Source organism: Podarcis muralis, chromosome 1 (assembly GCF_964188315.1).
Source record: "Podarcis muralis chromosome 1, rPodMur119.hap1.1, whole genome shotgun sequence".
In the NCBI taxonomy this organism is placed as follows: Eukaryota; Metazoa; Chordata; class Lepidosauria; order Squamata; family Lacertidae; genus Podarcis; species Podarcis muralis.
The window spans coordinates 85,622,321-85,648,420 of NC_135655.1; the positions used below are offsets into that span (position 1 = coordinate 85,622,321).

The 26,100-nt window shown below is 48.8% G+C and overlaps 1 protein-coding gene across 2 annotated transcripts; it reads right to left on the reverse strand.

The window, feature by feature from the left end:
* Positions 1-110: 110 nt before the first annotated feature.
* On the reverse strand, positions 111-23,431 carry CTDSP1 (CTD small phosphatase 1). Of its 2 annotated transcripts, XM_028742155.2 has the most exons (7): positions 23,225-23,431; positions 8,315-8,463; positions 5,944-6,045; positions 4,744-4,800; positions 3,298-3,390; positions 2,510-2,695; positions 111-1,618 (listed from the first exon to the last, which is right to left on the reverse strand). In XM_028742155.2, exons 1-7 carry the CDS (start codon positions 23,289-23,291, stop codon positions 1,490-1,492), a joined length of 783 nt encoding a protein of 260 aa, XP_028597988.1. In that variant the 5' UTR covers positions 23,292-23,431; the 3' UTR covers positions 111-1,489. The 2 variants fall into 2 exon arrangements, with proteins under 2 accessions (XP_028597988.1, XP_028597996.1); XM_028742163.2 differs by lacking the exon at positions 4,744-4,800.
* Positions 23,432-26,100: the final 2,669 nt, after the last annotated feature.

The window sequence follows — 26,100 nt, forward strand, 5'->3', positions numbered from 1 at the left end:
GAAAAGCTCAGGGCTGGCGTAGAATATAGAAAAGCATCAAGGAGGACAACTGGAGTGAGTCATACATGGGTACTGCAGGTCAGTGTCACCAACCCACACTCTTAAGCCTCAGAGTCTTTGAAGAATTTATTCTGGGTCAAACCTGATTGTTCAAGGTGGCGGCCTTCCTCCCTAGCACAGATCAACCAGCAGCGCTTACTTTCCTCTCAGCTATCTTCACAAACCCATCTCTCATCTCAGACCCCCTTCTCTACTAGCGATTGATATTGTGAACCATCTTTCTCTTGCTCCAAGAAATCAAAGCTTCAGGCATTCTCTCCAGATAGAATGAAGAATGGGGTTAAGGCTGGCGATCTGGGGCTGGTATAACCACTGGATTGGTCACTCCCTCCCCTCTCAAGGCACCTGTCACAGGAACCTGTTGACAAAACTGACAGAGCTAGTTTTATCTTGCATCTCAGCAGAGAAAAGCTTCTCTCCTCCCCAAACACACCAATTTCTTCCCTCTTGCTCATCAAGTATCTCTTTTTCCCCTCTGTTGGGTTGCTACCAGTTCCAAAAAATTAAGTAAAACTCCAGATCAGGATTTTCTCCACCAAGGGGAGGGAGAAACATCTCCAATCCAGTATGCACCCCAAAGGAGAAAACTTATTCAACAATGGGAACGTTTAGGACCCCTCAAACGTTTAGCCGAAACCCGCCAGCTTGGCCTGTCTTTATGAAGCAGAAATGCCCTCTCTCTTTGACAAGATGCAACAGAGTCCCTCTAAATGTTCGATCCACTTTGTATCTCCCCACATCTTTCCAGCTCCCGCTTCACCCTGAGTCCTGCCTGTTCTCTTTCGTCTCCCCATCCCAACTTCTCTCAGATACTTCCCACCTGGGGTCTCTCCCTGCCTCCAGTCAAGTCAGTGGCCGCCACCACCACAAACAGAGCTGGGACACTTATAAGCCCAGAAACCTAGGCCTCAACACCTAATAAAGAAACAGGAGGAGAAGATGCAAACAGTGGCGAGATGCAGTGGGTACCTGGGACCGGTTCTTGTGTAGCACCCCCGACCTGGTGGCAGGGGAATGGGGTAGGGTTCTGGTCCCCCCCCCCCTTGATTAGAGGAGAAAGGACCACAGGTTTGGTCCCACTTGGTATGAGAGGGGCAGGGAAAACTGGGCTGAGGTCCTAGTCTCCTCAGCCCATTATTCAAGGGGGCAAACCGTTAAAAACACAGCGTCGAAAGGGGTTTCCTCTCTCTGGAGATGAAGGTCACACTCGGACACTGAGAGAGAAGGGTCCTGTCCTGCTGCACCACGGAAACAAGCGCTCTCTGATGACGCCCCCTGCAGGGTTTCTTGTGCTCTGCACTGTGCGTTGAGGCTGCCAGGGGCTAGGCTGAGGGAAGGAGCAGGCTGTCCTGCTCAATGAAAGGGAAGCAGCTGAGACGGGCAAACACCCCTCCTCTCCTCTCCCCTGCCCAAAGCTCCCCTGCGGTCACTAGCTGCTAGTCCGGTGCTGCTTTAGCACTGTATAGACGTCGTCCACTTTGCTGAGTCTCTCAAAGAACGGCAGCAGGTCCAGGAGCTCTGTGTCAGCCATGTTGTCAAACCACGAAGCCACAGGCACCTGCCACGGTGGGAGAAGGGAAGCGGTTAGGAGGCAAGTACGTAATGCATACAACAATGATAATGAGTTGTAGGTAGGCGTGCTTTGAGCCCAGAACACTGCTCTGGCTGCCACCAGTGTGCAAACAGTGAGAACAGTGGGGCCAAAACCAGGAAGCAGGGCCCCACTCTCCCCATCATGGTGCATTGTGGGAATGGAAGAATGCCAGCCTAGTGCAAGAGCAGCCCAGACACACAGAGTCTCCCTCAGCCTTTTGTTGAGGCAGCTCTGCATAAACTGTGTTTGCCCAAATGTAAGGGGAATCTTGTAGAGCTGCTTTTGCCAACCTGGCCCCCTCCAGCTCTTTCCGGAGCAATTTTAAAACATCCCTGTTTACCCCAGGCATGTGATGTCTGAAATATGCCGCTTCCGGCAACCGCTGGCTGAGAGAGTGTGGTTGTTCTTAGCTATTTTTAAAATGCTTTTCAATGAGGTTCTTACAGGTGTGTTTGCTACCCTGGGCTCCTGTGGGAGGAAGGGTGGGATATAAATTGAATAAATACGGTGATCCTAGTAATCCAACTCCCCTCGGCCGCAGCCAATGAGAGTTGTAGTCCAAAAGAGCTGGACGGCACCAGCTTGGTGAAGAGGAAAAGGGAGTGCGCCTGCAGCCAAGTGCAAGAGGTCATCCCAAAGAATGGGCACGTGCGCCATTGCACTGAGGTCCCCCCTTGCTCTGTTCTCCACCTGTATATTTTAAGCTTTGCTCTAGCATGCAGCTCTGGGCAGCAGGGTGGAGAAAGTGAGCCTGTACAGCTTTTTATTTTTTTAGTTTTCTGCCTACACAACCCCCTCCTTCCGCTCCGCATTCCCAGCAAAAGCCAGGAAGCTGATGGCTACCTGGCCACTTACAGCATTATCTGGGTGGAAGACATAAGAAGCAGGCGAATTGTCCACTATGATGATCCGCGTCAGGTCGCGGCCCAGGCGGCTGAGGTCCTTGACGTAGTTTCCACGGTGGAAGACGCACGACTCGCGGAAGAGGCGGGCACGGAAGGCTCCCCACTTATCCAGCAGGTCAGCCACGGGGTCTGCATACTGGGGTTGGGAGGAGAAGGAGAGTCAGTTCGACCGCACTCAGGTGTGCGTGCCTATTGCAAGGGATGGGGCAGGATGGAACTGCTCCACTTGCATCCACAGAAGCCCGCATCACCTTCCTCTGATGATTAGATTTCTGTTTCTTCCATCCCAGCAGGTAAGTGTGCGTATTCCCTGGGTTCTCGGCCAGTTTCCCTTGCCCAGGTAGAAGAACGGGGGCTAGGTTAGAGGAAAAGAATCGCTGCAAACCCTTTCCTCGGAGTGCTCATGTTTTACATTCAAGCTCCTCCAAATGCTTTATTGCAACGCACTCACTTTAAAAAGTTGTCCTCTCCTGATGACTTAATTCAGCTCTAATCCTGGATGGGAGGCTAACCTCTCTACTCCAGTTTACAGTAGGGATGAAGGGCTCTGTATTTCTGTTCGACAATCCACTGCAGAAGAAAAATCAGTGCTTGCCTGCCCAATGCAGCTTGCTTTTTCTTCCCAGTGCCTCAAGTTTCCCCAATGAGCCCACTATCTGGGTGTGGTAGGAGCAGGGGAGGAGTCTGAAGTCAACAATCACTCTTTCCAGTGTGGAGGTGGGAGGAGGAGAATCTCACCTTTGCCAGACTAGCGGTGAAGAGCACACACTCGAAGAGCTCACCCATCCGTCGTAGAAACTCATCCACATGCGGTCGCTTCAGGACATACACCTGGGGAGGGGAAGGGAGAGTATGGAGGTGGAGTCGCAGGGCACAAATCCGCTCACTAGCTAGCTGAAGCATGGGGAGTCCCCACCCAGTCTTCCTGGCTAGCGAATACCACGGGTACCATGTTGTTCTTCTCTTCAGCAGGTTTAGGTTGAGCATCAGAAACCCCCAGCCCCAAGAGTGGAAGAAGAGGCTGGCTGGTGGAACAAGTTGCCCAAGGAGCACACAGAGATTTAGGAAGGTGCCTCTCATACCAGATCAGGCTATTTGTCCATTGAGCCCAGTGCTCCGTACTCTGACTGGCAGTGGCTTGGGGAGTGGGGTGTTTGTCACATTATCCTTCCAGACTGGAGATGATGGGGACTGAATCTGGGGCAGGTGCTCTGTCCCCTAAGCGATGACTCAACCACAACATGCGGCTGTTCAGGTACAGACGCCTGAGTCCAAAACACATATGTCTGGCTGCAAGTGCGACAAAAAACAGCCAGTCTCCAAAGCTTCAGTGGGAAGAATTTGGAAAAGGAGGATACAACACAGATTTAAGATTAGTTCTTAGTATTTGAGGACAGGTTGGCAACTGATGTGAACTATCAAGATGGCTTGTGGACATCAGAAAGGAATACAGGTTGGAGAAACTTCTGTGAAGGATAGTTTATCCAGGCCTACATGAAAGATTGGCTCTAGAGGTCCTTGTTAGCCTTTGGAATCCAATTCTAGGATCTCACACATCCCAAGACAAGATGCTCTATGACTTTTCATCTAGTATCCCGATTCCACCCAGTATCCTGGGGCTGGCTCCCATGCATGGGCAACTTGGTACATCAGAACAAGTTCCTTTACTTCCTACATTTCAACATGCAGCACTCCATGTCCCCTCTGAGATACAAAGTGTGTGATATAAAATGGTATGGCTGGTCTAGATCACCCTGGAACCATTCAAAGCACCTGAAAAGTGTCTTCAGTGGTTAAGTTCCTCTTCAAAGGCTGATGGTACGGAGCTGTAGTATCCATCCTGACTGGTGCTGCTGGCTGCCTCCAAGGCCAAGTAATCGAGAACAGGCTGACTGCAGTATTCACAGCCTATCCTGGATTACTTGAACCTGGCCACTGCCTTTCTAAGTAGGGATGGCAAACATGAACGAAAGGGGTGCAAAAGCTCAGCCCCATCCTCCACCACAACTGACCTCCAAGCGGTTTCCTTCCTTTTCCTGAGCGCTGCATACCAGCGACTACCTCATAGTCACCTATGGCGATTTAATATCAGCTATGAAATGCAGCAACCCCCTTTTGAGAATAGCACTGCCAATACCAGAACCCCTCTTTTTACCCATTAGGCACTCCCGGCAGCATCCATACCTGGTGCATGACCCCGTCAATCTCCACTGGGATGATGAAATCTGCATTGTTCACCGGCTGGGAAGGGACAGAGAGTTGGGAAGTTAAACCTCCTCTGCTGGCTTCCTCTGCTCTTCACATCTTCCCCACTACCAGGGTTGATTCTCATAGCCGTACTCTCCCATCATATAAGATTAGGTTTCTGCAACAAGGCCATCTCTAGACTTTGGTGCTTCCTGCAAGTGAGCCATTTTGCTCCCTCACACTGTACTTCCTCTCCACCTGCCACCGTCTCTCAGGGCAACTGGCACTAGCACACATCTTTGGCAGCAGGAGCTGAAGATGGCTCCTCTCTTACAGAGTGGTAAATGGAGCCTTCTCCTGGCCAGCAGAGCTAATGGTCAGCGGTGGTGGGAGTCTGGCAGCATCTGGAGGGACAGGTTCCTCACCGCTGCCTTACCCACTGCTCCAGAAGAGCTGGTGGCAGCTGGTTAACCAGCAGCTGAAAGGCAGCACAAGGTCCGTACGGTGTAGCGAGGGCTGTTTCTGGGCAAAGCACAACCAGGGCTCTTGGGTTTGCCAGGAAAGGAATCCAGAGGCCTTTACTTCCAGGATTTATATGCTACCCAATAACAAAAGGTGGCTTACAACAAAGAGAAACTATTACATTTTTAAAAATGTTGTCATGGTAGGAGAATAGGTAATGGCCAAAAAAAATCCCTCCAGATTTTGCAAACCTGAACGGCAGATTCCATTACCTGGGAAATATCAAATTGTGCAGCCTGGTTATATCATGAAACTAAAGACAGCTAGGTATAAATGCACTTAAAATGCGGTGCAACTCAGGATGAGCAAACTGAGAAATGGAGCTACACATTCTGTAGGTGCTTCACCTAGCTCTGGTCCAGAAGGATGAGAATATTGTATTAGGGAAGAGAAAGGTGGGAGTGACACCTCTGGATTTTATTCCCAAACTTGGGAAGCGGAGGAAGGGGGGCGCGTGCGCTAGTCATTAAAGGGACAGAGGCAGGAGTTAAAAGTGTCTTGGATTCTGCACTAAGGAGAGGATAATCATGTGAACCTCCTTGATTTCCAAATAGTGGGGATGTGGATTATAAATTCTCTTAAAATTTATAAATAAAGCTGTCTGGATGGAGAGTCAACAAAGGCTAGAGCAGGCAGTGGGGTGTTTGTGTGCAAAACAGTTGAGAAAGGACTAACCTTAAAGGAGCTATGTACCAATGTCTCATCCAGGTCAATGACCACACAGATTTTGCTGGAATCTTGAGGCTTGGTTTCTGGCAGGAGGTATTTGACAGTAGCCTGCAGAAGCACATACACACACAGGAGAAAATATTGTGAGGAGGAGTGTAGGGCACAGAGTCCTGCTGTAAGGGAAGCTGGCAGCTAGCAGGGCAGTGGAGATGGTGGGCTCAGAACCTGTGCTGACTCCCAAGTCTTCAAATCAGTATTTAGGGATGCTGTGGCTGGTATAAAGACCTTGGACACAGTTCTCCTGGAAAGCAATGATGTAGTCCAAGGTAGCACCAAGATAAAGGGACTGGGGACTGGAGCATCTTTTTTTAAAAAAAATTTCCAATCCATTCCCCATCTTGTGAACCTGCAGTTACAAATTCTATTCTGGGGAGGAGGAGGAGCTGCGTTGGGGTGACATTGGGGTGGGAGTAGGATCTGCTCTGAAACAAAGCACAGACATTTGCAATTACACAACTGGGCACCAGAGGGCACTAGTGACAAGGATCAAGATGCTCTAGTATAGAATCCACTGGACTTTTGACTACCTGTTTGAAAGGAGTTGGTAGCTCAGCAGCGCTGGGCTAACAAAGCCCCCAGTGCTCTTCCTAACTTGGATGGCAACCTAACCCAAGCATCCTGCCATGTGTTTAGGCCCCCGGCTTCATGAAAAGAGGAAATCTAACCCAGCAACAAACCTGGAAAGGACAAACAAGAAGAGGGCTTAAATAGTACTTAACCAAGGGGGTGGGCTCTCTTTCACTAGAGGTTTTTAAACAGAGGTTGGATGGCCATATGTTAGGGATTCTTTAGCGGTGATTCCTGCATTGCAGAAGGTTGGACTAGATGAACCTTGGAGCTCCTTCCAAATACCATGATTCTATAAATGCAAAAGCTCCATGTTGTACCAATAGTTAAGAATCCTTAAAACATCAGAGCACTACAAAGATTAAAAACAGACAAAAGCTAGTCGTGGATTTGCCTAGGAGAGCCACCAAATGTTGCTTGTTTCACATGCAGAAAATTGTGTTTATTCCTTTGGGGGTGGCTCATCGGTTATTTGTCTGTTTTCATACTCCATAGTTATAAAATGTCTGCACAGTGTTTGTGTAACTGGAGAGCTCTGCATTTCTTAATCATTAGCCCTACACACACACACACACACACACACACACACACACTTTTCTTGCTTCTCCTTTTTTTTAATTCAAGGCAGCTGCATCTGGGGCTCTCATCCATTTCCTTCTCCCCCCATCCTGTCACCTGCCCCCCTCTCCCTTACCTGTCATGTGGCACATTGGAGGTCCTGCTGAGCTCAGCAAGGGAGTGCAGAGGGCATATGACAGGGCCAGCAGGGGGGTGGAAATGGGCGAGAGGAGCTCAGCCGGCCTCAGCTCCTACAGCAAAGGGAAATGTAAAGGTCTATTGCCCCGATGCCTGGGGTACCAAGGTGGAAACCTTGCCTCTGCAGAATGCCAGTGCCCTCGCTGCAAGGACGAGAGGCCAGTTAATGTGTGGAAAAGGGTAACTAATGCATATTAAATGATCTGTAATGTGCACTCCAAGTCTCTTGCGAGGTGCGCAGGGGCTTCATCTTGCCACATGACCAAGCCCATTAAGATTTCTAAGCACTCTCCTAGCTGCAGCCTGGCCTGAATGGTTTTGACACTGAAAATATTTGCATCCATTCAAAAGGCTTGGGAATTTTGCCCAAAATGAAATTTAAAAAAGCATCACAACTATGAATGGATGGGGAGAAGCAGAGACTGGGAGTTGGAGGGGAAAGGGAGGCAATGTTCCTTTTTGTAAAATCTTGGAACTCCTGTAATCAACCAAGTTTGCTGCCCTAAGGGAGGGGTGAGCAGAAGGCAGATCAGGGTTGAATGGTAGATCTTTGGGTCATCTGTAGAGGATCAACAAGGGTTCTTACTCCCCAAATGTTTATCAGCGAGAACAGCAAAATGGCAACATCGAAATTAGGCTGCTAAAACGAAGGAAGCTAACCAGAAACTAACTTTTGGGCGAAAGGGCTATGAGGTCCGTTCACTTCTGGTGCTGAAAACTAATTCCTAGGCTCAAAGGCCCCCTGCTCTTTAATTCCAAAGCTGTCTTTTGCACCCAGCTTTGGTTGGTAGATCTTGGGGTTGCGGTTAAACACACACACACACACACACACACACACACACACACACACACATACACAAAAACCGAAAGTAGATCCAGCAAAAGTCTAAAATGTCAGTTCACCCAAGAAACCAGCCCTGACCTGCCCCACTAGATACTTAACCCTTCCCTTGGTCATTTCAAGCAAGTGATCTGCCAGCCAGCTGGGGCCTACCTTGGGCACCGATCCATTTTCCTCCACCAGGAGTGGGGCGTTGTTGTTGACAGGGATAGGCTCCGAGTTGTCATGGCAAAGGCAGCAGAAGAGGGACTGGAAGATGCTGCGGTTCCTGGGCTTCTTGGAAGGTGATGGGTTCTGAGCACCTGCATGAGAAGGAGGGGAGGGCGATGAAGGGGGGGGGGAGACAGAGATAAGTATAAATAAGAAGGGAGTGCTGTCCTGTCAAACTCTTGTCTTTATTCTCCCCGCTCCCATGCCTGGCTTTTTCAGAGGTATTTTTCCACAGCCCTGCCCATAAGACTCAGTCTTGCAGGTGAGACATGGTACAGATTGGGTCACTGTTGAATATACTCTGCACTTTGTCCATCTTATCCCTTTGGCCCTTTGCAGAAGTGCCCTAAACACAGTTCGAAAACTCCTGCAAGTGTCTTAAAATCTCAACAGGGGGCGCTAACAACAAGAGCTTCCTGGCCCAAGTGATATTTGCTTTCCCTCCCCTTTGTGGGTCGTAGTTTTAAGGTGCACACCAAATAAACACTTTGCACGTGCACAGAGCAGGTGCGTTTTCAACCGTGTGTATGAGAAGGACACATCTGCCATGGAACCAGTACTGGCTGTGGCTTCCTGCACAAGGTCAAGAACGTACACTTGCCATTCTGAGAGAGAAAAGAATAAACCATGGGAAGTAGAATCAGCCACAGGTCCTTGGAAGACATCCAAGTCAACCCATCACCAAAAGCAGGCCACAGTTCTGTCAGCTAGAGAGGTCCATGCATCCGGCCGACTAGAGAGGAAGATGGAAGGCGGGAGGTGCCAAATATAGCCAGGCCAACTGCTCTGACACAGGTGGGGAGCCTGCAGCCCTCCAGATGTGACTCCAAAACTCCCATCAGCCCTGAACCAGAATGGTCAATGGATGAAAGCAGCTGAGGAAAAGGTGAATTTCATGCTAGGGAGCACTAGGAAAGGAAAACAAAAGTGCCAATATCATAATGCCATGGTAGAAATCTATGGTGCAACCGGACTTGGAATACTGCATCCAGTTCAGGTTGCGTCACCTCAAAATGGAGTGCAGAGAATTTGAAAAGGTTCAAAAAAAGGGCAGCTAAAATGATCGAGGGCATGGAGCACGAGGAAAGGTTGCAGCATCTGGAGACTTTTGGTTTAGAGAAAAGGTGACAACAGAGATCTATGAAATTATGCATGGTGTGGAGAAAGCAGACCGAGAAGAGTTTTCTGCACTCTCTCGTCATCCGACACCTCATAGACATGGGCAGTGAAGGAACAAATGGGATGGGCAGTGAAGGAACAAACCAACTAAAAAGGCTCAAATCCTACCTGGTATAAGACCTGCCAGGATTCAAATATTTGCTATTATTTCCAAGGTTTTGGCTTTTTCAGTAGAACGGATGTGCTGCAGGGGCCCCTTCCTTTTGCCTATCAGAACAACAACAACAACAAAACACACAAACCACCCCATCTTCTCTTCCTACTTCTCACACAAACATCCTCTTCTGGGTCTGGGCCGATGGGAAATCTGGTCTCGCTCTTCCTGCCACCTGCCAATCTCTCTCCTGTCACACACATGCTCCAGGCACCTGGAGTACTTGAGGAGTTTTTAATCACATGCCATTGCCAAGGTTCTGGATTAAATTCACTTTCACATCTAATCCCTTTGCTTGTGAGCAGCTCCCGCTCCATAATCCGGGCCCCAGATAATGAGATTCTCCTCTTGGAACGGCCTGGATCTTAAGACGCCAAAGCTGTGGGCTGGGAGCAAGCGGCCAAGGAAGCCAGCCAGGCAAGGAGGTGCAAGGGGGCGGGGAGTTGGCAGGCCCTCCTGCAATCCCCATCTCTGCAGGGGCTGCCTTTTCAGCTCCCTGCTGTCCCAGGTCCCCAATTCTGCCAGTCCCAACCAACAGAGCTCTTGCTATTCCGGAAACATCCCGAGATGCAACGGAAGAGCCATAGCTCACTGGCAGGGCACCTGCCTTGAGCGTAGAAGGTCCCAGGCTCAATTATTGTCACCTTTGGTTTTATAAAGAAAAGAGGCAGCAGCAGGTGATGGGGAAGGGTCCCCTTGGCTTGAGATCCTGGAGAACTGTGGGCTGCTAGTCCCAATAGCTATGTTCTACCTTTAGTGTCAAGAGGCAGTATTGCCCTCCGAATTCCAGTTGCTGGGAATCACAAGCGGGGAGAGATGTCCTGCTTGTGGACTTTCCATAGGCATCTGGTTGGCCACTGTGGGAACAGGATGCTGGATTAGATGGGCTGTTGGCCTGATCCAGGAGGGCTCTTCTTGTGGTCATCAGTGGGGAAGAAATCTGAGCTGGGTGGACAAGGGCAGAACTGGCATCTGAGCCAGCTATTTAGCCAGCTATATGGAAGCCGCAATGAAGGCTCATGCAACCCTGCGTCAAGGTGGGTTCCTCTGCCTTTACTTTGAACAACTGCCTCAACACCATGTGAAAGACAAAAACAGGTATTCTCCAAAAATTAGTCAGTAGCCATGAGGGAGAGGTTGAAGAGGGTGCAAGCGGGCGAAGTGTAGGCAAAGAGGGGGACAGCCTTTCAAATCCTGCAAGATCAGAGAACCAAGAACCTGCACAAGACACGGCTTCAGATATCTAGAGTTGCCGTCGGCCCTACGTTGCTGCATGTAAGATGATGTGTGGAGCTCTTTTAGCGAGTAAGGTCATAAATTGATGTGCACAAACAAAAAATGGAGGGAAGGACTAGCCAGAGGTAACACACGTCTTGCAGTTTTATCTCTTGCTGGTTGTGCTCACATATATTATCTTTCATGTGTGAAGGAGGAAAAGGGTATTGCTTCTCTGCATCTCAGAGCTCTCACTGAGGGGACGCAGCTGGGGTGCAGAGATGTACCACTTCAGGCTGTAGGTGGAGGCTTACATGACTAACAGGGACGCGGACTTATAAAAAATATTGGGGGGGCCCGGGAAAGCTCATGAATAATAAATAAGCTCATGAATATGCAAATAAAGTGGTGCCGCCTCCTCGTGAGCGAATAGGGGAGAGCGTGCTGCGCCTATTAATCAGCTCCAAAGGAAATTGGGTGGAGCTTTTGCTCGGGAGGGAGGGCAGGAGGCATGCAGCCCGCCCCTCCCTGTGCATTTTGGGCTGGGGGAGGGGCGGCGATGGCGCTCTGCTGGAGGGGCGCCGGAGATTATTGGGGGGGCAGAGCCCCCCCAATCGAATTTTTGAGGGGGCTCGGGCCCCCTCAAGCCCCATGGAGTCGGCGCCTATGATGACTAAGCGTTCCTCTCTTCGTGTGTGTGTGTGGGGGGGGGGGAATATATGCCTAGAAAGACAACTAAATGTCAAGGTGAAGAGTTCCAGCCTACACTTCTCTCAGACAAGCTAGCTTTCCAGGCACAATGATTGATTGATTGATTGATTTGCTTTCAAGTTACAGTGGTACCTCAGGTTACATACGCTTCAGGTTACAGACTCCGCTAACCCAGAAATAGTGCTTCAAGTTAAGAACTTTGCTTCCAGATGAGAACAGAAATCGTGCTCCGGTGGCACAGCAGCAGCAGGAGGCCCCATTAGCTAAAGTGGTGCTTCAGGTTAAGAACAGTTTCAGGTTAAGTATGGATCTCCGGAACGAATTAAGTACTTAACCTGAGGTACCACTGTATATTAGCTCCCATGTGCACGCTAATGGAGCACAGTTCAGTTGCAGGTTTACCACCACAGTGAGGGCCAAAACGGATGTAAAAGCAGCAGGGGCACAAACTCCAGGGGGGTTGAGCTCTTTTGGCCTCTCCAATAATTTTTTTTTAGGGGGGCTAGAATCCCCCCCAATATTCCCAAATGTCAGGAGACAGAGGAGGCCGAGTGTGGTGCCAAGTGTAGCTTCAAGGTCTGGCTGCCAAGTGTGAGAGAGGAGGAGCTGCCGGCTACTGCATTCAGCTCCGCCCTCTGGTTGCCCGTTGGGTGCATGGTGTCGTGCGCGTGATCTGGGCCCCTCAATCTTTGGCACAGGTTGGCACCCCTGAAAAGCAGCAAACCTGTGTGCAGAGTAGCGGCCTGCCACCTAAACCCCATAAAGCAGTGGGGGCACATATGCATGAGGTTTGGCTTTAGGGTCAGTTGCAGCAAGTGTCTTTAACTGGGGGGGGGGGGGAGTACAGAAATACAGAAAGAACAGCAGTAGGGGAAGAACAGCATCAGGCTACCTTAGTGACTTATGCATTAATGCCCACTTGTAGTTTGCAGGTTATGCAAATGGTGTTTCAGGACAAGCAGTGAGATGTCAGAAGGCAGAATGGCAATATTGGACATGTTGATCCAGAGGTGACACATTGTTCCTATGCCAGCGTATTTGCAATCTCAAGAACTGTTTGTCTTGTATACTTAATCACCATCCCTGCATTTGGCATATTTTATTAGGTACACCATGTTCTTTGGTTGGCAGATATACATTGTAAATATGCAGCAAGGGGGAGGGCTATCCCTCTTCCTGTTTGGTCCTCACTTTTGCAACAACACGGTTGTTGTTCTTTTTACTGTCAAGGGCAACCGGAAGGAAACAGCACAACCTTTTTAGCCCCTGCTGTTGGGGAATTTTTGTTAAAAGCACATTTCTGTATTTAAACAAGAAGGCCGGGTAAAGCAGTTTCAGCTAACCACCTATACAGCCTTTTAAAAAAGAAAGGGAAAAGAGAGACCTGGGACGCGTAACATGAATACAAAACACCACCTGAATATTTGCTGGGGCTTCAAAGCCTGAATACTGAGCAGCTGCTGAAGCATAAATGCAAGGCAATGTGTCAGTCACTGGCCAGACACTTGTGAAACAGTCACATACACCCCGCAAAAAGGAAAGCACAGCTCCACCACCTCCCCACCACCTGCCATCCTGGTTGAGAAACAACATCCCAACTCAGAACCTGCTGTAACATCAGATCCTTACCAAAAAAATAAAAAATCACCAGGGAGAAATCACTTCTGATTTCCCAATGCAAACCAGAATACTGCTATTGTAAGAGGATGGTGTGGATACATTGAGTTTCCCCAGGCTGGATAACAAAATGATGCATAAGAAGCTGCATCATACAGAGTGAGATCACTGGTCCAGAGTAGCATTGTCTACACTGATTGACACTGGGACCTTCTGAATGCAAGCCTGGTGCTCCACTCCTGAGCTACAGCCCCTTTCCTCTCTTCGTTTTGTTTTTGTTGTTCCACATCTGGCTCATGGCCACTCTTTTCAGCAGATGCCACAGATTTGTTTCTGGGGGGAAGAAATCAAAAGAAAAGGTGGCACCGCCTCAGAGAACTATGTCAAATTATGTCCCCATGGTGAAATATGCAAATCTAAAGCAATATCCCATTAAGAGCAGAACGCAAAGCAGGTGACCATAATGATTCCTTAGAAGACTAAACCCTGTGCACTCAAAAGAAAACAAAATCTTTATCTTTTACACTTCAGACATAAAAGCAGGCAAGCCCAGTTTCTGACCCAACAAGCTGTGTTTTATCATTGAATTTATTTATTTTTTATAATTGTACGTTCAATTGTTGTAACGTACCACCTTATGCTGAAGGGCGGGGTAAGAAATCAATAAGCAAATGGATCCAGCTAGGCCACTGACCACTCCACTGCAGCAACCATTCCGTCAAGGAACCCTGAGAATTCATGCTCCACAGTCAGAATTCTTAGCAGGGTAGAGAAGCAGTGTGTGTGTGTGTGTGTGTGTGTGTGTGTGTGTGTGTGTGAGAGAGAGAGAGAGAGAGAGAGAGAGAGAGAGAGAGAGGGAGAGGGAAAGAAAGAAAGAAAGAAAGAAAGAGAGAGAGAGGGGGGGGGGGAATAAAAGAGTCTCACTGTCTCAATATTCTGGGGGACAGTCAAGTCCTTGGGCGTGCTGGTGAACAAAATCTTGAGTTTGTCATACTACACATTTGTGACATTTGGGAAACCAAAAGGCTGAATTACTGAGGGATGAGATTAAAGAGTGCTGAAAGACTCACAGGAATGTGGAGTTTGTTGATGCCTCACAAGATTCCTGCTGCTCTACTTATGTCTAATAATAGTGGTACTGAATATTTTAATAGCATACTTCAAGTTTTCAAAGGGTTTCAAACAAACCCTCTAAGTAATTCTCACAACAGCCCTGTAAGGCAGGCCAATATTATCATTCCCACCTTCAGTGTGAGTCAGATGGAACAGCAGTTTGCCTTTAGCCACCTCAAATGTTAAAAAATTATTGTCTGAAATCCTGGACACCCACTGCCTGTCAGTGTAGACAATGCTGAGCTATGAATGTGAGAATGAGTCTCGTATTCAGTTCTCATCTCACAGTGCTGGGCGCACAAACAAAAAACTGTGCAGGGTGTCCTGCTGACCACTGTGTCCCAATGAGCTCCCACTCCCAACAGTCCACCATGTACCCAGGTGGTCTGCAAATTTTCCCTAAGCAACAAAGACTCCATTTATATACGATGCAATTCGTGTGAGTGGAGTGGCATGTCATAAGCTGTACATAAGCCGAGACCCAGTGTGGTGTACTGGTTAGAATACTGGACTAGGACCTGGGAGACCAGGGTTTTAATTGACCTTGGGCCAATCCCTAGCTCTCAGACTATCTGACATCACAGGCTTGTTGTGAGGATGAAATGGGGAGTAGGAAAACCATGTGTGTCACCTTGAGCTTGGAGAAAAAGTGGAATATCTTTTTTTAAAAAAGAAATGAAGGATGAAAATAATTTCTAAAAGCAACTCCTTGTGTGGCAGACCTTTAAGTTTTTAACCCACGCAATCTGTGTGGAGGTTTACAAAAAGGTTTATCGCATGGAGCTCTGTCCATTTGGTTGCTTTGCAGATACCCACATGGACCATTGCATCTAGTAACTGTTCATTACTATTGGTAGTAATCTTGGGTGTTATCCAGTTCAATTCCTTGGCCTTAGGCAATCGCCCCTACAATTATACTGTGCCTGAAAGGCACTGATCCAGATTCTTAATAAAAATCCCCATAGAAGGAGATGCAAATATCATTTTTCCTGGAATGCAATAATCAGAGAGTGGCTGGATGTAAACAAGTCTGGAAGATCATTTAATCCTTTGCCAGCCCAGTTCCTTCCAGATGTTTTGGACTACAATTCCCATCACCCCCGGCCAGCCCTGGAATGAGGTTGGCAAAGGCAGCTTAAGATAGAGAGAAGCAACTGTCTTTTGACAGCTTTTCTGCTTCACATAAACATACATGACCCTTGAAAAGGTCCCTTCAAGGACACACGTCCTTCCCCCAGCCCATCACTTGACCTGGTTGGCTTGAGAAAGGAGGAGGAGACCAAATTACCATGATCAAGGGGATAGGAGTTACCTGAGGTGAGTCCAAGTGCAGCACAAAGCCCTGGCCATCCCAATCAGAGATACAAAGCGTCTGAAGATTTGGAAGGCATGGCAGTGGTGGCAGGTGGGGGTGGCATATTGTGGGGAAAGGGAAATATTTGCCATACTAATGAACTGAATTATGAAATACAAAATGTACTACTTTGAGAATGTGAGAAGCACTTACTACTATTTAGTAAACAGCACATAAAATTGTGCTTCTGCTATTTGGTATATTTTGAAGGAGACAGAGAGACACAGCCCCCCCCCCCCAGACACAGAGAGAGAGAGAGAGAGAGAGAGAGAGCGCGCACATTCCTTCATTTTAATGGAAACAGAAACCTTCAATGCTCTGGTAAACAAAAGTGAAAGTTATACTTTGGGCTTAGAAATACAGCAGCCTTGCCCAACCAAGTACAGTACTTTTCTGACACTGTGTAGGACTTCAGCCTTGGCCAACACAACCAATGGTGAGTGACTGTGTGAGCTGTAGTCTGGTAATATCCATAGGTTCATAGGTAATGATAATGATAATAATATTATTGTACCCCAGCCACTTTGGACAACGTCCAACAGGATATCAAAGAACACACCAAAACATCAAACATTAAAAGCTTCCTGAAACAGAGCTGCCTTCAGATGTCTGCAAAAAGTCATGTAATTGTTTATCTCTGACATCTGATGGGAGGGTTTGCCACAAGGTACACAGAACTACCGAGAAGGCCCTCTGCCTGATTCCCTGTAACTTCACCAGAAGGGCCTCGGAGCTGGACCTCAGGTTCTTCAACTCGGACCTAAACAGACCTAGAAGAATGCTGAACTCTCTGTCTTAGCCAGTCCTCCTCAACCTGATGCCCTCTAGATCAGGGGTCAGCAACCTTTTTCAGCAGGGGGCCAGTCCACCATCCCTCAGACCATGTGGTGGGCCAAACTATATTTTGAAAAAAAGAAGAAGAAGAACGAATTCCTGTGCCTCACAAATAACCCAGAGATGCATTTTAAATAAAAGGACACATTCTACTCATTTAAAAACACGCTGATTCCCGGACCGTCCGTGGGCCGGATTGAGAAGGCGATTGGGCCGCATCCGGCCCACGGGTCTTAGGTTGCCTATCCCTGCTCTAGATGTTTTGACATACCACCCCCATCAGCCTTGGGCTCAACATGGACATGCTGATTGGGACTGATGGGGCCATAGTCCCAAACATCTGCCATGCATCAAGCTGGGAAATGCCCCTACATAGTATGCCAACTGCTGCATTATCAAGTATCTCCCAACAACATTTCTATTTTTTCCATATTGGACTGGGAAAATGGCACACTCTCAATGAAATCTGCCACTGTGCAGATAATCATCTCCTGCAGGTTGGGCTGAGACAGGGAGGTTAATTCAATCAGTTAAGGGTTCCAACATCAACTTGCCTAGGACATTAGTACTTAGCGGGAGGGCCGCTGTTGTTGCTGTTGTTGTTGTTGTTGTTGTTGTTGTTGTTGTTGAATTTATGTACCACCCTATACTCGGTCTCAGGGCGGCTCACAGGTTATTATTATCATCCTTACACACTTTGTGTAGAATGAAGCTGCAGACTGAGGTGGTGGGACTCTGGGGCGCTTGCTTCAGAATGTAGATGAGGATCTTGTAGCTTAATGCCCTTTCACATTAAAAACGCCATGTGATAAACTAGCATATTGTGGTGGAAGGTTAAGAGCAGCTTCCTCCACCCTATCTGATAATTTATTAAAATAATATTTAACATAGCGCTTTCAACGTACTTCGCATGCTTTGCTCAGTTGTAACCCTTTCAGCACCCCTGCAAGGTTTATTCAGTATTATGCTATTCACTGTTGCAGGTAGGGAGAGATCCTGAGGGGCTGAGAGGCCTTCCCCAAAGGCCCACTAGTGACTTTGTGGCAGAGGCCAGACTCAAACTGGGGACTTCCTGACTTGCAGCTCAGCCTGCAGTGCAACAGCACCGAATTCTGCCACAACTCATAAGTCAGCATAATAGGCAGAGCTACTCGGAGAGCTAGATTAGTGTGGTGTGGGAAGAGAGGCTACAGAAGCTTATCTAGAGGCTTGAAAGTTGGCTGAGACACAGAAAGAGAATGACTTATGGAAGCAGGTAAAAGAACTGTATTGAATGATTAATCACCTTTTAGAGAAGGTGGGAGACAGAACTGGCCATTAAACAACTTTCTGGTCAAGCAAGAGGAAACAGAACAGGAATTGAGTGGGAGTTACAAACATGGGCACTTCCCCATTAAAATTCATAAAGTACTTTTTGAAACACACACACAGAGAGAAAGAGACAGAGACAGGGACAGACACACACACTGGCGGAGGAAGAGGGGTGCGGGGGGAGCGCACCGCCCCTGGCAGTGCAATCCTGGTGGGGTGCCATCGCTGCTGTCCCCCTGCCTGTGCTGGGCGCCACACCCCCAGGACGCCCGCCAGCCCCGCTCCTGCCTGCTCTCCACCCCCTGTGTCAGAGCATGAAGCTCCACCACTGGACACACACACACACACACACCTTTGGAACAGGCTCCTTAAGGGGCAACCTACAAAAAGAGTCTCTTTGGTCAGCTACTGTTCCACTCACAAAAGGCAGCCAGCTCCGCTTGGATGGACAGTGTAGCCTCTTGGGCGTCTCCTCTGATCTCATTACTACAGACTTTGTGTGGCACTTTTGGAAACCAGAATCGCATTGGCAGGTCTAGATTCAAGAACAAGGGGGCTGTATGAGGGCAATAAGAGAAGTCTGCTATATTCTGTGTTCATGTGACATTTAGATTTACAGCCAATCCTCTAAAATAGGGCAAAGCTTTTAAATAAAGAACGTTTGGGCTATCTGGAGGTGAATTAACACACATACCATCTGCCACCAGCAGTGTCTGCACTGGAAGCAGAACCATCCTTTGAGCCCTTTACTGAAGATCCTGTGTCTAGACATGACTCTGCAGGTCACTGCTTCATACAGGGCCAGTACTGCATACTTTAACTGGGAACAGCTCTCCAGGGCCTCAGGAACCACCTGCTCCCCGCTACTCTTTTAACTGGAGAAGCTGGTAAAATGTGGGCTGGATGAGGTAACTGTTAGGTGGATTTGTAGCTGCTTGACTGACCGAACCCAAATACTGCTCACGAATGGTTCCTTGTCATCCTGGAAAAAGTGACAAGTGGGGTGCCGCAGGGTTTTGTCCTGAGCCGGTTGTTGTTCAACGTCTTTATAAATGACTTGGATGAAGGAATTGAGGGGATGCTCATCAAATTTGCAGACGACACCAAACTGGGGTTAGCTAATGTTGCAAAAGACAGAATCATGATTCAGTACAATCTTAACAGATTGGAGAACTAGGCCAAAACTAATAAAAATGAATTTCAGTAAGAACAAATGTAAGCTTCTACACTTGGGCAGGAAAAACCAGCTGCACAAATATAAGATGGGGGACACTTGGCTTGCCAGTAGTACATGTGGTCTTAGTAGACCACAAGCTTAACAGGAGTCAACGTTGTGATGCAGCAGCAAAGAAAGCTAATGCAATTCCAGGCTGCATCAACAGATGTATAGCATCCAGATCAAGGGAAGTAATAGTACCACTCCATTCTGCTTTGATCAAACCACACCTGGAATACTGTGTCCAGTTCTGGGCACCACGTTTAGGAAGGATATATTGACAAGCTGGAACATGTGCAGAGGAGGGCGACCAAGATGATCAAGGGTCTGGAAAGCAGGCCTTATGAGGAACAGTTGAGGGAGCTGGGTATGTTTAGCCTGGATAAGAAGAAACTGAGAGGATATATGACAGCCATCTTCAAATATCTAAAAGTCTTCCACTTGGAAGATGGAGCAAACTTGTTTTCTCCTACTCTGGAGGGTAGAACCCGAACCAATGCCTTCAAGTTTCAAGAAAGGAGATTCGAACTAAACATCAGGAAGAACTTTCTGACAATAAGAAATGTTTGACAGTACAATGGACTCCCTCAGAAAGTGGTGGACTCTCCTTCACTGGAGGCTTTTAAGCAGAGGCTGAGTAGCCTTTTGTCAAGGATGCTTTAGCTGAGATTCAGAACTGGACTAGATGACTCTCGGTGTCCCAACCTTACAATTCTATGGTTCTCTGATTCTATGCCAGGAATTGAATCTAGGAAGTTGCCCTATACTGAGTTAGACCTTTGACCCATCTAGCTCAGCACTGCCTACACTGACTGGCAGTGGCTCTCCCAGCCTTGTGGGGATTCCCAGCCCTACTTGGAGATGCTGGGGATTGAACCTGCAACCTTCTGTATGCAAAGCAGATGCTCTACCACTGAGCTACAGCCTCTTCCCTCTCTTTGTTTTGTTCCACATCAGGTTCATGGGCAATCTTTTAGGGAAGAAGAACAGCTCAAGGGCAGAGGACATGTTTTGCATCAGAGAGATTTCAGATTCAGCCCTTGACCTCTCAAAAAAAAAAAAAAAAAAAAAAAGGCTGGAGAAAATCTCTTTCTGAAATTCTGGGACTGTTGCTAGACAGTGTAGACCTATGGTAGCCAACATGATGCCCTCCATATGTTTTTGGACTACAACTCCCATCAGCCCTGACCAATGGCCATGCAGGCTGGTGCTGATGAATGCTTAAGGACCCACCAATATCCAGAGGGGACCACGTTGACCATCCCTGTGAACACATTATTGAGCCAAATGGACCAGTGGTTTAACTCAGTATATGGCAGCTATAGTGCTAGAACTCAGTACCCCACAGATTGTAGTGTGGCCCAAGCTAAACACAACTGGCCAGCCACATACAGTGGCAAGATAAAGCCCTCATTTTGGTTGCCTGCTCAGAACAGTTAACACGAGAAGAGCCTAGGTGCCTCAGGCCAAAAGCCCATCTCATCTTCTCCCAGTGGCCAGCCAGAAACCTATATGAAGCTTGCAAATAAGACCTGAGCACCACAGCAGTCTCCCAACCTGCAATTACCATAAACTGTCCCACAAATACATGTCTGCCAGGATGCATTTTTCTGTTCCATCCCTGTTGTGCATAAACCGCCAGCTTTAGGCTTTACCTTCTTGCTTCAGACAGAGAGTTTGCAAAATATCACCAATGAAAAGGAAGGCCGATAGCACCCCAGAACCCTGTCACACAGGCCTGCTCATGCCCAACCTCTCACCCATCAAACCATACACACAACACCAGCCATTTATCATCCCCCACCAAGTACATGCCGATCATAAGGTCGGTGGTTCGAATCCCTGCGACGGGGTGAGTTCCTGTTGCTCAGTCCCTGCTCCTGCCAACGTAGCAGTTTGAAAGCATGTCAAAATGCAAGTAGATAAATAGGTACTGCTCCAGCAGGAAGGTAAACAGCATTTCCGTGTGCTGCTCTGGTTTGCCAGAAGCAGCTTAGGCATGCTGGCCCCATGACCCGGAAGCTGTACACAGGCTCCCTCGGCCAGTAAAGCAAGATGAGCACCACAACCCCAGAGTCGGCCACGACTGGACCTTAATGGTCAGGGGTCCCTTAACCTTTGCCAAGTACATGATGACACCCCCCACCTCATTTTGGGAGCTGCAGGCAGGCAGCATAAACAGGACGTTTACTGAGCCCCTGGTGGGGCTATAATATGTGATTGTTTGGGTCAAAAGTTGGCTGAGGGAGTTACAAGTTGCTGCAGACCCTTTTCTGCACCACCGCTACCCGCTGTCAGATATCTTAGTAGCCCAAGAGAAATTCCTGTGCCTCCCCCATTCAGAACAAATATTGTCTTGCACCAAGGTCAGCTCACTGGCCCACCTCTCTCAGCGCTCTCTACTAAATGGCATTGCCTCTACCCAACTCACCCCACCTGCCTTCAGCCAGAAGGCGTTTTTGTTGTTGTTGTGTTTTTAAAGATGGCCGAAAGCAGATGGGTCCAAGTGGGCACATGAGCATGGGGGAGCAGCATCCCCTTTCTCACCCGCCACCGACACATCTGACCCGAGAAATGCCCCAATTTCTTAGTGAAAAGGCCTCAGGATTTCTTAACCTTGCCAGCCAGCTTCCTTTCCGACAGAGCCAAGATCACCAGGAAGCAGTGGGAGAAAAGCTAAACGCAGCTAGCAAAACACCACACCACACTCACACCATCTTGGGCTATTCCACTCCCCCCACCTTCCACCAGCAATGTTTACAACTCACCCAGCACCGAGAGAGGGTGCTAGGAATGGCATCTTTCCTCAGCCCTATCAGAGCAACTCCTTCATAATCGCCTATCTAGTGAGCCCACGTGTGCCTCACCTAGAATGGAAAAAAGGGAGGTGTAAGCTAACACCCAGGGTCAAGAAAATGCTGCTCTTGCTAGTAAGTCAGGCAAAATCTCTGGATCTCCAGGGAGTTAGAGAGAGCCACCCTGAGTCTCAATCCTGAAATAATGTTGAATTGGGAACAGCTCCCTATCTAACATCTCTGGCGCCATCAAACAAGACTCCTCCTACAGACGTGTGTTTACTAACACCTGGCACAAATCTGGGTGCAGCCCGCCCCACACCTGCTCAAAGGGGGCTTTCCCCTGCTCAAAATCTCCCATAGCAGCAAACAGCTGAACCCAAAAAACCTCACCGGTGAAAAACGCACTTTCGCTTTAAAATCCTCTAAAGCAACAACAACAACAACTGCCCCATAACACGCAAAGGGAAAGATGGAGGGAGATGCATCCAGGATATAGGGTGTGGGGGTTTTTTGGTTTGTAAAAATCAATAAGAGGATGCCTTATACGCCTCCCTAATGAAGCCTGTTGCCGAAGCACAGCTTCCTCTTCGCTCAATAATGCCACACACAGTGAGGAAATCGGGGTGGGGGGCAGGAAAGCTATAGGATCCAGAATATAAAAGGGAAGGGAAGTAGGACCCCGCCAAAAAAACACACCCAGTTTTTCTCCTCACCCCACAAAGCCCTTAAGGAAATAAAAACTCGAAGGAGCTACTGCGCCAATCCAGCATTTCAGGGCACCCTCCAACCCCACGGGGCGAGGCGGTTATTTCGAGAGCCAATACACACAGACAACACATACACGTGTGCAACGCGCCGCGCTCGCTACCTCGGTGCCTCCGTGTCCAGGGCGCAGAGGTGGACTGGACGCAACAAATCGGACAGGTTTCCTGCCTCTTGGGCCGACCACGCACCAGGGCGTTGCACTGTGGATCGATATATCCGCGCAAGAGAATGGGGAGACGGGGGGGGGGGGCGCAGCCGGAGGCAGCGCGCGTCGCCAGAAAAGCGGCTTGGCCACTCTTATTTTCCTGCCACCGGAACCTGAGGCCGGCGTGGATTGATTTGCTCGTCCGAGAATGGCGCGCAGGCTCCCTCAACACCCCGCTACACCCGCTTATAGACGCGCGCAAGGCGATCCTAAGCTCCCTTGTCACCGATCTGTCAAGCTGAAGAGGTGGCGCGTTATGGGAACAAGTGGCCCCCAGCCCCGTTTCTTGGCGATCTGGAGGTGGGCACCGAGAAGATGCCCTCCCGGCCCCGTCTTTGACCTCTGCCCCTCGGGGAGGGCAGTTCGCGCGGGTCTCTTTACCTTTCTCCTGCAGAGGCGTGTTCACCTCTTCCTTGCTAACCTGGGTGATAATGGACCCGCTGTCCATTAGACCAGAAGGGCAGGGCGCTCTCTCTCTTCCTCTCTCTTCCCTCCTTCCAATTGTGTCTCCGCCGCTTTGAGGAATTTTCCAGGAGTTAACAGATTGTTGTTGAGGTGGTGGGGTATTTTTTTTTGGTGGCGGGGAGCTTTTTTAAAAAAGAAAAGGAAATGAAAACGGAAGGGGAAAATAAAAGGGTGGGGGAGGGGCGGGGGGAGATGGGGAAAGGGGAAAAACAAAACAAAAAAGGGGGAAAAGAAAAAGGCAGCGGCGGAGGAAACTTTGTTACAACATGGAGTTCCCTCTTCACGATTTTCTGATACAAACATGGAGCCCAGGCGCGGTTTCAAGCTACCCCTTAAAAGGGCAATGGCTGCGGGCCGCCCGGGATAGCCGGCGGCGGCGGCCTCCGGAGCGACCCCTCTTGGCCACCATCCGAGGGGAGGGGAGGGATTTTGTCCCCCTCCGGTCCTGGGGAGGTGGGGGGGGGGATCCGTTTGATCCGAGTTTGAGATCGACCCGGATCGGACCACAAAGCCGCTTTCATCCTGGTGTTTCGTCTGTTTCCGTTTTGCAAGGCGACGCTCGCGGGACCCGCCACCGGGATTAGTCGTCGTAGTAAAAACCGCTGATTTCTCCAAGGATCTTTCCCTGCCCTCGTCGCTGTGACGCCGCCACCTCTGCGCCTCTGTAAAGAGACCCGCCGCCTTCCTCCTGAGAGGGGGTCGTTTTAATGAGAGACACTGGATGGATACCATCGATCCAGTTGAAAGCACCTTGCCCCGTATAGAGCAGGGTTACTCTGGACCAGATGCACCAGAGAGAGATGCAATTGTGAAGTGATGCAGCCATTTCCTCTTTGCTCACTCCTGCTCAGATAATATGAGACCCATGCAGGACCCTGCGTATCTAGGGCGGCGTGGGGGGGGGGGGGGGAGGCATAAAGCTGGTTGTCCCTATAGAGATCCGTAATCCTCTGCAAAGAAGAGTAGTCATGTCAGTCTGTGGGAGCCCTGATATTTGGGTGTGACCCTCTACCAGGCAATGTTTTCAGATTATCAAATTGGAATTCCTGGAACCAGAGACAAGGCCTCAAAATCCTCCCTGGGGAGGGAAGCTTGAGACCAATCACCAGGAACCTGGTTGTCCAGTCCAGGACAAACTTTACTTGACTCTGACCCTTAAAAGCTCAAAGAGGTTTGTCAAAGCAGGAGCTTTCATAACAGGTGCTTACATCACGTGATACCTGAAATAGGTATCTAGATATTGTTACTGGTCACCCCAATGTCTGAGCAGTGTGAGATCCCAGGGTCTGGGCACTCACCTAGGGGCCGTGTTTCCTTGGGAAATGAGGTGCAGATAGAGACCACGATGTTTTTATGACATGTGGTTTATTTATACATACAGTATATACAACCTGAGCCTACGATGGAGGGGCTCAAAGCATTGACACCCCAAGAGGTTCTTGCTTCTCCCTATAGCCACAGCAGCCTTGGATTCAAATAGAAATCAAGCATGCTCCAGAACGTGGCTCTGACCCTCTCTCCAGCTTGCTGACTTTAACAGAGTGACACTTTTTCTCACATCGCAGCAAAAACTCTTAAAAGTCTACTGCATAGGCTTTTGTCTTTCTAACTATTTTGGGGTTGAGGGAGGGGTCCCTCTGTTGCCCTCTGGGGCACAGAGCCACTCCCTGTGTCCCCTAAAGAGCCATTTTAGCAGGCCATGACCAGGCTGACCTGGCAATCCAACATTTGAATCTGTGCTGGATCCAGGAATTAGAAGAGGAACAAGGCACTCAGCCTAACCCCTTCCTCTGAACATGATTTCCTGAACATGGGAAGCCAGCCTGGCTTCTTTTTTAACATGCAAAATCCAGTACCTGGCACCCAGGAATTAGAAAGAGAGGGTCCAGGCACCCCACAATACACATAATAGAGGGTAGATAGAATTGCGTATTGCACAGTGTATAAAACCCAGGAGATCCTTCTGCCTCCTCATATGTGTGCTTGTTTCTGGGGTTGAGAGAACTGTTCTGCTGCTGTGGCGAAGTTAGGTGGTTTCAGAGCGGTCTTGCAACCAGCCTTCCCTCCAGGCTGTGTAGGTTGGACTGTTTCAGAATTCCATCCTTGGCAGCAAAATTAAAAGCATAGGAATTACGCTCTAAAACCTTGTTTTGAGCAAGTCCAGCTATGAAGTAAGCTGGCGTCCCCCTTCTTCCTTCACTTAACAGAGAAGCAGGCAACAACTTGTAAATTTGAAAACAAGATTTACTTACTTTGTTCTCATGCACTGGTTCACAGCGATGGCACCAGTAAAAACGATGGAGGCAAAATACTTATATTTACAGTATAACCAGCTTCAGGCATGTGCCTAAAGCTGGAGGAAGTGAAGGCATGTCTGCATCCCACACTGGTCAAAGTAAGAGAGAGAAGAACAAGAAATGCTATACGCTCCTTCCTCCCCAGGAAAGCAGCAGAAGTGACACCACACAGAGCCCCCTTCTATGGTCTGAGTATCTGCCCATTAGCAATACAGCTCTGTGGACTTGGCCCCTTCTCATGCTGACTAGCAAGAATATGTATTTGTTAGGTTTGGCTGCTGATCTCCCACACATGCAGTGGTACCTCGGGTTACATACGCTTCAGGTTACATACGCTTCAGGTTACAGACTCCGCTAACCCAGAAATAGTACCTCGGGTTAAGAACTTTGCTTCAGGATGAGAACAGAAATCGTGCTCTGGCGGCACAGCGGCAACGGGAGGCCCCATTAGCTAAAGTGGTGCTTCAGGTTAAGAACAGTTTCAGGTTAAGAACG